The sequence below is a fragment of the Myxocyprinus asiaticus genome, chromosome 9 (genome assembly GCF_019703515.2).
Source record: "Myxocyprinus asiaticus isolate MX2 ecotype Aquarium Trade chromosome 9, UBuf_Myxa_2, whole genome shotgun sequence".
Classification (NCBI taxonomy): Eukaryota; Metazoa; Chordata; class Actinopteri; order Cypriniformes; family Catostomidae; genus Myxocyprinus; species Myxocyprinus asiaticus.
In genome coordinates, this window is record NC_059352.1 from 3,851,397 (window position 1) to 3,864,780 (window position 13,384).

The following is a 13,384-nucleotide window of genomic DNA, read 5'->3' on the forward strand; positions in this document are numbered from 1 at the left end:
TTTCCAAAAAACAAGTCATGTAAGATGTGTTATAGATGTTTGTAAATATGTAACAGGTGGTGTGACATCAGGTCACATGCCCAGTAAGTTATATGGATTTCTCTTGCTTTAAGAGAATGTATCTTTTTTTTTTTTTTTTTTTTTTTTCCAATTTGGAATGCCCAATTCCCAATGTGCTCTAAGTCCTCGTGGTGGCATAGTGACTCGCCCCAATCCGGGTGGCGGAGGACGAATCTCAGTTGCCTCCGCTTCTGAGACCATCAGTCCACACATCACGTGGCTTGTTGAGCATGTTACCACGGAGACGTAGCGCGTGTGGAGGGCGACGACTACCCTCTCTCACCTTTCTGTTCACTTCAATCCATCTTTAACTCACTAAAAAACAAACTCTCTCTTATTAATAAAGCTGCGTATTGCCAATTTTCTTCATGATAAAAAATGCACAGTAACATATATTATGATTCAGTAAGTCGTGAGCCATCACTTTATAATCTAGCTGCATTAAGCGTGCATGCTCGAGGGACGAACGTCCCCACGACAGAGTGTGCATCAGCCGGGTGCAGTTTCAATCTCTCCCCCTTTAGATCGGGATATTCGTGCAACTCATAGGAGAGGTGCTGACCACACAGAGAAATGCCAGTTTCGGAGTTTGTAGTTATTTACATATTCTGCTTCCGTATTATTTGAACTTTAATAAAGCGATAACGCATGAAATAGAACTGCATTAAAGATGTAACGCCGGGGTGTTTCCTTTAAAGACACTCAACATGCAAGTTTTGCTCCAGCTCCACTTATTCCACAACGAGAGTGCTTCTGTATTTACTTATTTTGTATTTTTGCATTATAATTCCCTCATACTTTGCGATCTACATCAGCTGAAGCTGTTTGGAAAGTTTAGAGTGCATCTGGACTGTGAGCTGTGTAATTCTTCCTCTCTTCAGTCAGGTGTGATCTTCAGTGCTGCTCTCACGCGTCATCATTAGAGTTTAATGTGATCTCATGTTACGTTAAATGAGATCAAATGACTATTAGACAATGAACATTTTTTGTTGACAATTTTTTTTTATTGTCGACATTGTCAATAACGTTGACTAATTTTTTCTGCCCTATTTATGACCAACCTTACATCTCAGTACGGGGGGGCCTCGTCTCAAACGTGTCGGTCCCAGGGCAAGGCCCCTACACCTGGTATTAAATGGATAGTTCATTAAAAAATTGAAAGTTCTTGTATGACTAGGTTTGGAATGACTAGAGAATGTGTAAAAGATCACCCAGTTTTCATTTTGTTGGGTGAAGTATCATATTTAAAATGTGTGGCCGAGCTGTAGACCTGGAATAACTGGAGTTTGTGTTGCAGAGTGTACTGGGATCTGGACATTCAGACCAACGCTGTGATCCGAGAGCGAGCCCCAGCAGACCATCTCCCACCCCATCCTGAGATTGAACTGCAGAGAGCTCAACTAACCACCAAACTACGGCAGCACTACCATGAGCTGTGCTCTCAGCGGGAGGGTACGTCCAGCTCCACAGCCTGAAATGTTTGAGTGCAAAGCTACCAGAAGGAGCCTGCTAATATTGAAACTGCAGCACTGCTTTATTGCTATAACTTTATAGTTCGTCCCTACTTGGTGCTGTTCTATTTCTTTAAAATATCTCAAAACGTGATTACAATATTTGAGTGGTGTATTTGGATCAGTGATGTGACGCAAAGTTATTCAAAATCACATTAAAAATGCAATTCACACAAAACAATTACTCGACTACACCTGCTATGATGAACATGTTTTCAGTTTCTGAGTTCAAGGTCATTTTGATATATATAAGTGATGTCATAGAATATAGATATATCAGTTATTGATCGGCTCGTTATTTTGTCTATATATTTGAGGCATCGATATATTAAAATTAGCCGACATTTAAATTAGAAGCCCAATTTGCATGCTTTCCCATTCACTCAGCTCACCTCTGTTTAACAGTCTGGAGTAATAGCGTTGGAGGCCACAAGAGGGCGATATAACATGTATCTCTCTCTCACACACATTCGACGCACAGGTTAGCGAAACTCCCGTATTTCTGTTGGCTTTTCAAAAGAACTAGCAATGCCCAATTTGCAAATGAATAATTCTTTTGAGTCGGTTCTTTTCAGTGAATTGGCCAAACGGGCTTGCAAAACGATTTGAATCGATTCGTGATTCAGTACAATTTGTTCAGAGCGCTCTCTCACTGAAACATTTTCTCACACAGTAAAACAGTATCGGGATATTTACGAATACAGCGCTGGACACAGTGTAAATGTACCTACAGTCAACTGAAACAAAAGGCTGTCTTTTTGAGAAGTAACTTTAAGAAACTTCAGCTAGTGCTGTGTCATGTGAACAAGGGGCTGTTCAAACTGAACGTGTTTTTTGCATCTTTTGACAACTGCGTCACATTTCACTATGTTTTAGCACCTCTCATAGGAGCGCTGCATTTTTAAAAGCCGTGTCAAGTTAAAAAGAACTGATAAAAACGTGTCTCGAGACACCTGCTTTCTGCTCATTTCATTGTGGTGCATTTTGCTTTTCAGCACGAGAAAGCTTCTGTTCTGAATGGTTACTGGAACAAATGTTTTAGCCAACAGTTACATGGATGCTACTCATACTCGAGAAAAGGAAAAAAAAATGCTTCTCTCAAAGTCACCAGAATTGAACGCTTTGTTGTTTTTTTGCAAAAGTAATGTCACAGGGAGCATGCCCCCGAACTCCCATAGATATAAGGTTTATTAGGCAGATTTCTGTGCGTACCCTCAGATTAAATCCTGCAGGCGCCCATGATCTTTGTCCACTGATAATTATTTGGGTCAAATTTAATGGAAAACTATGCCAGATGAGCTCCATGGCACTTCAGAATGTTGACGCTGAGCGTTGGCTCCTTGACGGTGTGTTTGTACCTTTTGTTGAAAATAAATAATTGTTTCTAATTTTAGAACGCGTTGTCATCCGCCAGATGCGTCCGGTGTGCAACCCCCTTTAATTTACCCTGCCACTCACACTTTAGTAAAGTTGTGTTGAGAAATATGTCTGAAGAGACAAAGACGATTGTACAATGAGCAGCCCTAATTATATCTGAAAAAAATCCCGATATGCAGTACTGTGCAAAAGTTTTAGGCACTTGTGAAAAATGTTGCATAGTGAGGATGTCTTCAAAAATAATGCCTTAAATAGTTTTCATTTATCACTTAATGTCATACAAAGTCCAGTAAACATAAAAAAAAGCTAAATCAATATTCGGTGTGACCACCTTTGTCTTTAAAACAGCACCAGTTCTCCTAGATATACCTGGACACAGTTTTTCTTGGTTGTTGGCAGATAGGATGTTCCAAGCTTCTTGGAGAATTCACCATAGTTCTTCTTTCTATTTCGGCTGTCTCAATTGCTTCTGTCTCTTTATGTACTCTCAGACTGACACGATGTTCAGTGGGGGGCTCTGTGGGAGCCTTGACATCTGTTGCAGGGCTCCCTGTTCTTCTATTTGATTCTATTTGCAAAAAGACTGTTTGGGAGTCTAAAATTTATATTTCCTAGTAACACACTAAAGCTGAAGATATAAATAACTATTTTAAGACAAATGTTTTTTTTTTTTTTTAAACATCTTATGTGCCTAAGACTTTTGCACAGTATTGTATGTTGGTTATCATCTGGAAAATCTTCCGATTATCAATTATCGAGTGCTGTAACCATTCAGAGAATTTTTTTTCTCATTAAAAGCTGAAATTCTTGAAAAAATAAATATTGGCATAAGTAGTTATGGATAGTTATGAGGGAATAATCTTTATTATTTCTTATTTATTTCTTGTAATATTATTTTTAAGAATAAGCAGTAAAAGAAGTTTGTTTTAAAATATTATTAATATTTTAAAAACTTTTGTCCTCCAAATCAGGTAGCCATTCTGTCATCATGTGACAATAAATAAATAATACAGAGTATAAAATAAATAAAATGGAGTGGACACCTTTAAACCTTCATGACTGTGTGTGAATTTTTTTTAAATAATTAGATATTTAGAAATTTTTATGAAAAGGCACATTTTGTTCCGGTCAAACAGAGCAAATATCTAAAATATATATATATATATATATATATATATATATATATATATATATATATATATATATATATATATATATATATATATATATATATATTAGAAAAATAATTTACATATTTACACAGCATGGTATGATCGTAAAGCGTTTAACTCACTTTTGTAAAGTGCAGTCTTCTCAGAAGTTTCGCTAGTTGTCATATTCTCCATAATTTACAATAGTTTTGCCAGATCACCATCGCTGCCGGTAACTCCGCCTCTTCCGCTATGTACGGCAAGCCGCGTGCGCTGAGTGCATGAAGTGTCCAACATTCCACACGCCGTTTTGACGGTTGAAAATGTGCATCATCCGGGTACTTAAAGTACACTTTTTTTTAATGCATTTTCAGTGTAAACGTACTACTCGCACTACTTGCACTTAAAAATGACGTCAAATAGTGCAGGAGTGTGCGGTTTGGGACACACATAATGTTTTAAAAGTATAGCCACAAGACGTGAACAGTATGTGTGTTAACATGATTTTATTGTGATAAAACCACTAACCTTTTCTGCGTAAAGTTATTGTTAATTTTGACAACTTTGATGCCACAACAACATAACATGTAAACCCTAAAATGACTTTAAAACGACCATTTAAACAACTTTACAGTTCAAATTATACGCAAGTGTTAACAAAATAAAGTGCTTTTATAAAATTATAAGCTTCACATTTCTGCCTTTTAAACCCTCAAAGAATTTGCCCCAATGATTTCCATTGTAAGTGCCTCAGTAAAACCTTGATTTTTGCCTTTTTCCAAAGAAAATGAGGGGTAATCAACATTATGCCACAAATAATGTTTGAGTTTAACTTGTATTGAACCTGGAATATTCCTTTAATTATTTGAACAAACCTTTAACCCTAAGTATTACATTTGGAGCGTACTTGTCATGCACTGTTTGTGCTACAGATATGAATGATTCCCACCAATCGTGTGGCGTGTTGAGCGGAGGCCTGCTATTATTTTTTCTAAGTGATCTGACTAACACTTTTGGCCTGTCGGATGATAAAACGCATGAAAAATTTACATGGACTTTCATTAAAGGAAGCACCTGAGCTATGTCTCATGCAAAAGCACCACTTACATTTCCTTCAGAAAAAAATTAAAAAATATAGTTTTATGTTATATAGTCTTGATAAAACTGACTTTTAAATGTTTAACAGGACATCAGAGACGGGGAATGTTATATTTGTTAGGAAGTCTCAAAAAGATCATTTAAAAAAATATACACACTGCTTTTCTCATTGTCCTAAGTGACAGCAGCCTCAGGCCATCTCGTCCACAAGTTAAACAATATTACCTGTCATCTCTAGCATTTATCCTGCAATTAAACCAAACAATCATATACAGCAAGGAAACTCAGTCATTGTGTTTGTGTCAGAATCTGAGCGCTTAACTGTCTGTTTTTAGGTATAGAGCCGCCGCGAGAATCCTTCAACCGCTGGCTTTTGGAGAGGAAGGTGGTGGATAAAGGGTGTGATCCGCTCTTGCCCAGTGAATGCGACCCGGTCATCTCCCCATCCATGTTCCGAGAGATCATGAACGACATCCCAATCAGGTCATATAACATCTGTGTACCTTAAAACCATCAAGTCCCAGTTGTATATTTCAAGTGATTCTATGATATTATCTTCTAATTTCCTCTCTACAAACTACAGGCTGTCTCGCATCAAGTATAAGGAAGAGGCCAGAAAACTCTTGTTCAGATATGCAGAGGCGGCAAAGAAAATGATAGACTCCAGGTAATTAATTCTTTTTAGTTTTACAAAGAACTTCCAATCAACATGGAATCAAAATTGACCCCTAAATACATGCTCATGATCTGATTTAAAAAAATGTAATCTTTCCTCAGAATGTTGGCCGAAAAACTACTCTCTTTGGTTGAGGTCACCTTGGTCGGAAAATAGTTTTTTTCGGAAATGCATCACACTACCGGGTTGTGAATGCTGTTTCATGTTGAACGCTGTGTTCCCACAGAAACGCAACTCCTGATTGTCGAAAGGTGGTCAAATGGAACGTTGAGGACACCATGAACTGGCTGAGACGAGACCACTCTGCCAGCAAAGAGGACTACATGGTACACACTCAATGTCTCTTATGTTATCATGTACCCTTCACATCTGTGTGCTATCTTAACTCTTTTTGCTCTTTTTAGGATCGACTCGAGCACTTGCGGAAGCAGTGTGGCCCTCACGTCACAAGTGTGGCGAAGGATTCCGTTGAAGGCATCTGTTCAAAGATCTATCACATCTCTGCAGAATATGTGCGCAGAATCCGCCAAATTCACCTCACTCTTCTTAAAGACTGCAACATCTCTGGTAGGACCGCCTCTTTGGAGATGTTAGAAAAGCTAAAATTCTACAATTTACTTTTCAGCTGACTTTAAGACCTGTTGTTAAATGTTAACCAATATCCAGATACACTATATTGCCAAAAGTATTCGCTCACCCATCCAAATAATTGAATTCAGGTGTTCCAATCACTTTCATGGCCACAGGTGTATAAAATGAAGCACCTAGGCATGCAGACTGCTTCTACAAACATTTGTGAAAGAATGGGCCACTCTCAGAAGCTCAGTGAATTCCAGCGTGGTACTGTGATAGGATGCCACCTGTGCAACAAGTCCAGTCGTGTAATTTCCTCGCTACTAAATATTCCACAGTCAACTGTCAGTGGTATTATAACAAAGTGGAAGCGATTGGGAATGACAGCAACTCAGCCACGAAGTGGTAGGCCACGTAAAATGACAGAGCGGGGTCAGCGGATGCTGAGGCGCATAGTGCGCAGAGGTCGCCAACTTTCTGCAGAGTCAATCGCTACAGACCTCCAAAGTTCATGTGGCCTTCAGATTAGCTCAAGAACAGTGCGTAGAGAGCTTCATGGAATGGGTTTCCATGGCCGAGCAGCTGCATCCAAGCCATACATCACCAAGTGCAATGCAAAGCGTCGGATGCAGTGGTGTAAAGCACGCCGCCACTGGACTCTAGAGCAGTGGAGACGCATTCTCTGGAGTGACGAATCACGCTTCTCCATCTGGCAATCTGATGGACGAGTCTGGGTTTGGCAGTTGCCAGGAGAACGGTACTTGTCTGACTGCATTGTGCCAACTGTAAAGTTTGGTGGAGGAGGGATTATGGTGTGGGGTTGTTTTTCAGGAGCTGGGCTTGGCCCCTTAGTTCCAGTGAAAGGAACTCTGAATGCTTCAGCATACCAAGAGATTTTGGACAATTCCATGCTCCCAACTTTGTGGGAACAGTTTGGGGATGGCCCCTTCCTGTTCCAACATGACTGCGCACCAGTGCACAAAGCAAGGTCCATAAAGACATGGATGAGCGAGTTTGGTGTGGAAGAACTTGACTGGCCTGCACAGAGTCCTGACCTCAACCCGATAGAGCACCTTTGGGATGAATTGGAGCGAAGACTGCGAGCCAGGCCTTCTCGTCCAACATCAGTGTCTGACCTCACAAATGCGCTTCTGGAAGAATGGTCAAAAATTCCCATAAACACACTCCTAAACCTTGTGGAAAGCCTTCCCAGAAGAGTTGAAGCTGTTATAGCTGCAAAGGGTGGGCCGACGTCATATTAAACCCAATGGATTAAGAATGGGATGTCACTGAAGTTCATATGCGTCTAAAGGCAGATGAGCGAATACCTTTGGCAATATAGTGTAGCTATTTAGACATTGTTTTAGCAAACTCACATTAGGCCCTTTCCCATTGCAGGTACTAAAGCCTGTTTTAGGTACTTTTCCCCAGGACTAGTAGCTTTCGTCGCATTCGCACCTAAGGAACTATAGTTCCTCGCAACCGTTTTAGGGAGATTTTTGGCTCCCACTCTGGAGTAGGTACTTTGGGGGTGTATAGGAACTGTGGGAGACTGCAGCCTGTGATTGGTCAAAAACCTATGACACATAAAGGATTGAGATAGGAGAGGAGTCCACATCTGCCATTAGTAAACAACTAGCCACTAGCCTGCTACTCAGAGGATTTTACAATTTCCTTAACAGAAATCAAATAAACCAACAAATTATACAAAGAGGATCATCCGTTTCACACGTGTGTGACTTCATCGGGAGAAACGCTTTCATTCGCATCTGTACTGTTTGTACTGTGTGACCATACAGAAAATAAAGTGATTTCTGGATTACTACATCGAATTTTTCCTCTATATTACTGTAAACTGTCATGAAATCTAATTTACGTGAGGGTAGTATTGTGTTCAGTTACTGTGTGGTAACTTGCATAAAGACATATCAAGTCAATGAGTGAGTATTTCAGTACAGTAATTTGAGTCATAAAAGCCTTTACTGTAAAAGATAGAGTTGATAAATAGGTTTATAATGCATTTTCAGCATGTTGTCCACTAAATTTAGCATGTGCTGCATGGTAGTCTGACCGCCTCCCCTCTCCTCTCACTGTGGCTGCAGCACATAGCTCCACACGCACAACTCTCGTGCCCAGTTTAAACTGTAACATGAAGACACAGACTGCGTCCGAAAATGGGAAAATGCTGCCTTCAGGGGGCTGTATAAGGAGGTAGTAAGGTGCTTTTTAAACTGTTCAGAGACCAGTTTCCTTTAGAGTTCAGTTTATCTAAAAACTCTGTCATTTAAATCATTAACTGATTAGGCAGCTGCCTACCTTTTCGGATGCAGCCAAAGCTCACGTAAAACAGCCCTAACAAAAGTGTAACTCCGATCCCGGCATCGATACTAGATGAAGTCACTACAGTGGTAACTATGCGAATGCAACAGGGGAAAGTCTCCTCGGGTGTTCCATTCCTCGTATGAGCTTTCATCTAGAAAGTTACTAAAGGAAAAGTACCAGGACTGTAGGTGGGAAAGGGCCTATTCAGGTCTGGTTCCATTCTGATATACAGTCACTGAGCACTTCATTAGGAACACTGTGGTCCTTATAAAGTGCCTGATGTGGTCTTCTGCTGTTGTAGCCCATCCGCCTCAATGTTTGACATGTTGTGCATTCTGAGTTGCTATTCTGCTCACTACAATTTTACAGAGTGGTTATCTGAGTTACCGTAGCCTTTCTGTCAGCTCGAACCAGTCTGGCCATTCTCCGTTGACCTCTCTCATCAACAAGGCATCCCTATTCTGATGGTTGATGTGAACATTAACTGAAGCTTCTGACCCATATCTGCATGATTTTATGTATTGCACTGCTGCCACACTGATTGGCTGATTAGATAATCGCATTAATATGTAGGTGTACAAGTGCTCAGTGAGTGTATAAAGCACCCTTTACATGATCTAATCCTGTTGGATAAAATATATTTTTTTCTTGATTTAATATTTTGTTTCAATCAGAATTACATCACATTATGGAAGTGAAATGGGGTTCGAACCCCCGATTCATGTGGACTTGAACCTTCCTATATTGTTCGGTCATTTTTTGCCAAAATACATTTTTCCGATGTAATAAAAATGGTTTCCTTTATCTGAACGGTACAAGACTTGGTGACTTTTCCTCCATTTACCATCTGAACATATAAAAAAATGAAAAATTGGACTTGATAAGTCTTAGTCATAAAGAAAAAAAAAAAAAAAGCAACACTGTTTGTGGTCAAAATTGACTGGCCATAGGAAATGAATGAGAAAGACAGAAAAAAAAACCAGAGCATATTTTCTTTTTTTGGATTTGTCAAATACAATCTATAAATCAGCCACAATGCAGAACAAACACACAGAAATTAAGGTTCGAGACTGTATAACATGTAGGGGAGGGAATCACAAGGTAACTGGCGATGCGATATCAATATTTAGGTCACTATTGGGGGCCTGCATAGCTCAGCAAGTAAAGACGCTGACAACCACACCTGGAGTCGCAAGTTCGAAACCAGGACGTGCTAAGTGACTCCAGTCAGGCTTCCTAAGCAACCAGTTGGTCTGGTTGCTAGGGTGGGCAGAGTCACGTTGGGTTAACCTCCTCATGGTCACCATAATGTGGTTCTAGCTCTCGGTGGGGCGTGTGGCGAGTTGTGCGTGGATGCCATGGAGAATAGCATGAAGCTTCCACACGCGCTACGTCTACACGGTAACGCGCTCAACAAGCCACGTGATAAAATGCGCAGATTGACGGTCTCAGACGCGGAGGCAACTGAGATTCGTCCTCCGCCACCCGGATTGAGGCGAGACACTACGCCACCACGAATACCTAGAGTGCATTGGGAATTTGGCATTCCAAATTGGGGAGAAAATCCAAAATTATGACCGCAAACAGTAAAGCGGCCCTTCTTGATCAGAATAGGAGGGTTAAAAGCTGCTAATTTTGTCAGATGTGCAGTCTGTTTTCTTGAAACTATCCCTCTATTGTACACCAGATTGAAGTAATTCAGAGGCACTTTGAGTAACATTGTCCTTGTGTTCTAGTGGACGGCACAGAGGCGAAAGACGTTCAGGACCGGTTGGTGTATTGTTATCCCGTCAGACTGTCCGTGCCGTCCCCTCCTCAACCCCGCGTGGAGCTGCACTTCGAGAACGACATCGCCTGCCTGCGATATAAAGGAGAAATGGTGAAGGTCAACCGCGCTCATTTCAACAAACTGGTGTGTACACTTAAACACAATCCAACAAGCCTTACAACAGATTAATTAATTTCCCTGACCCTCACGATATCATACAGATAATTCCATCATGTCGATTTATGGATTTAATCTTCATATGGTTGGATTATATTTTATTTGTCATTTCTCTCTCAGGAGCTTCTATATCGATATAGCTGTATTGATGACCTAAGGTTCGAAAAGTTTCTGTCTCGTGTGTGGTGCCTTGTCAAAAGATACCAGGTAGTTTTAAAATGAGCATCTGTGGATTGTTCTTAATTTGATGACAAATTATTGTTTGATCATTTGTAATCAGTTTTGCATCAGCATTGATTGTGCGTCATGGTCATATCATGTTTCTCTGTGAATTTCAGGTGATGTTTGGTTCTGGTGTGAATGAGGGGTCTGGTCTACAAGGGGCGCTGCCCGTTCCGGTTTTCGAGGCTCTTAATAAACAGTTTGGAGTGACGTTTGAGTGCTTCGCCTCTCCTCTCAACTGCTATTTCAAGCAGTTTTGCTCCGCTTTTGCAGATACTGATGGCTTCTTTGGATCTCGAGGGTATATTTGTTTAAAGCTATTTTTGTAATATTATAACTTGATTGTTGCCTATTTTTGTTGTGAAATCACAAAGAATTAGATAATTAAAATGTCAAAAGTTTCTAATTATTTTGTAAAAACGAATAGTTCCAAGGCACATTCAAAGCTGTTGTTAAAGCCAGAAAGTAGGGCTGGGCGAAATGGCTACCACAATTATGTCTTGATATTTTTCAGCCTATTGACAATATTCAGTATATATCTTGATAATTATATATTTGCTCTGAAATGGCTCAAAAGTAATTTTTTTTAAATTAGATTAACCAGTGTGAATCCAAACAGCCATATTCAAGTTTATTATTCTAATATATTACTGAATTATCGCTATTATTTTAAGGATTAGATTTGTTTTATATAAAAGTTATATATTTCTGTCTTGTTTACTGCACCTTCACCTGGAGCTTTTATTTTGACACTGAAAGTGCAGTTTTGTAATAATAACTTGTATGCTTGAATCTGCTTACCTTTAAAAATGCATGTGAACTGCTCAAAAAACGCACTAAAAACATACAAGCCCCGTGCATGTACAGGACAGCGCGTCACCCGCTTATTCTGAAGCGACACAGACCATGTTTATCTGTTTTTAATCAAAGCCTTTTGTAATTTACTCGTCACATATTGCCATATCGCCATTTTTATGTTATTTTGATTAATTGTGCAGCCATGAAGAATCAGCGCGATATTCACGATATTGCTTAATTTGATATCGTCAGCAATATCAATGCAATTATATCATGAATATTCAATATATCGCCCAGCCCTACCAGAAAGCACCAAAAAGTACCATGAATTTATCATGTTTTTTGTTTTTTTTACTATAGTAATACAATGTTTTTTTTTTAGGGCTGTCGATTTAACACATTAATTTAGTGTGATTTTAATTTTATTAAAAAAAAAACGTCAAAAATTTACTGAATTAAGCGTGTCCTCGTCCTCGATCATAATAAGGCATATTCAATTCAAGCTTGAAGTACCACCTGTTTTCAGCAGGGGGCAGTAAGCAGAACTCCAGCTGTATATGCAACGAGCAGCTTATACATACAACAAACCACACATAGGCTGTGTCTCGTTTGGAAGGATGCGTCCTCCGGAGGTCACGTCATTTGAAGGCTGCAGTATACTGAGTGTCCTCCTTTAAACAAGTCTCATTTAAACGAGACGGCCTTCGTAGGACGAATGGAAACGGAACGTAACATGGTTGCTATGACAGCACGCCACTCTTTAACAAGCGCCAGCACTTTGAGTGAGAAGGGAACAAAGTCCCTCTGGATGGGAATGTATGATGTACATTTTAGGAGAGTTATAATGATTTAGAGAGAAAAGAAAATAGATTTTACAGGTGTACTTTTAGTCTATAATACTTTATTTTAATTATATATTAATATAATTATACATATTATATACCCGGCACCCATCTACTGAGGTACTTCACCTTGGGAATTAACATTACTTGCGTTTGAACATCATATTTACGGGTAAATTGGCGTTATTTATTTTAGACATTTCCGTTGAAGCAAAGAATTGTGGGTTGTGAGTGCCCACGAAGGACACACTTCATGCATCCTCCGAATTCCCGTGAAAGAAGGTCGCATTCGAAGGCTGCATTCGAAGTGTCCTGCTCGCTTTTACGAAACGAGACAGCTTCGATGACGTATGCGGCCGACAAATGCGACCTCCGGAGGATGCAGCCTTCCAAACGAGACAGCCTTAGGCTTGTTTGACACTAGTGACAGCACAAGACGAGGATGCGTTTTTGCATTCATAAACTGCTGGACGGCAATTCTGAATGCAGGGATCCCAAGGCGTGTTTTCCTAAGTTTCAAACTACATTTAACTTGACACAGCGACCTAAAAACACTGTGTTTATGACGTAACGCAACCAAAGTGAGAAGCTCCAAAAACATCTGTCTGACGAATGTGTACATTGACGTGTCCTTAGAAAAGCCCTCAAACAGATTGACTAATTCAATTGCAAAATGGCCTTATGTTCAGTTATATGGAAATAAACAATATATTGCCTTCTAAAGCCACTTTTTGTCATTTCTTATCAATACTTTGCTCGTCTACCACAATATTGTAGTGCATTTTATTATGTGGATTATTATATTTATA

The 13,384-nt window shown here is 39.7% G+C and overlaps 1 protein-coding gene across 3 annotated transcripts in view; it reads left to right on the forward strand.

Annotated features, from left to right (window-relative positions):
• Nucleotides 1–13,384, forward strand: part of LOC127446007 (mRNA (2'-O-methyladenosine-N(6)-)-methyltransferase) — a 35,158-nt gene that overhangs the window by 15,211 nt on the left and 6,563 nt on the right. For all 3 annotated transcript variants that reach the window (XM_051706594.1, XM_051706596.1, XM_051706595.1), the window contains exons 6-13: nucleotides 1,358–1,512; nucleotides 5,533–5,680; nucleotides 5,781–5,864; nucleotides 6,100–6,199; nucleotides 6,278–6,440; nucleotides 10,505–10,680; nucleotides 10,834–10,920; nucleotides 11,052–11,236. In XM_051706594.1, coding sequence (XP_051562554.1) covers nucleotides 1,358–1,512; nucleotides 5,533–5,680; nucleotides 5,781–5,864; nucleotides 6,100–6,199; nucleotides 6,278–6,440; nucleotides 10,505–10,680; nucleotides 10,834–10,920; nucleotides 11,052–11,236 — 1,098 coding nt within the window. The remainder of the gene's footprint in view (nucleotides 1–1,357; nucleotides 1,513–5,532; nucleotides 5,681–5,780; nucleotides 5,865–6,099; nucleotides 6,200–6,277; nucleotides 6,441–10,504; nucleotides 10,681–10,833; nucleotides 10,921–11,051; nucleotides 11,237–13,384) is intronic.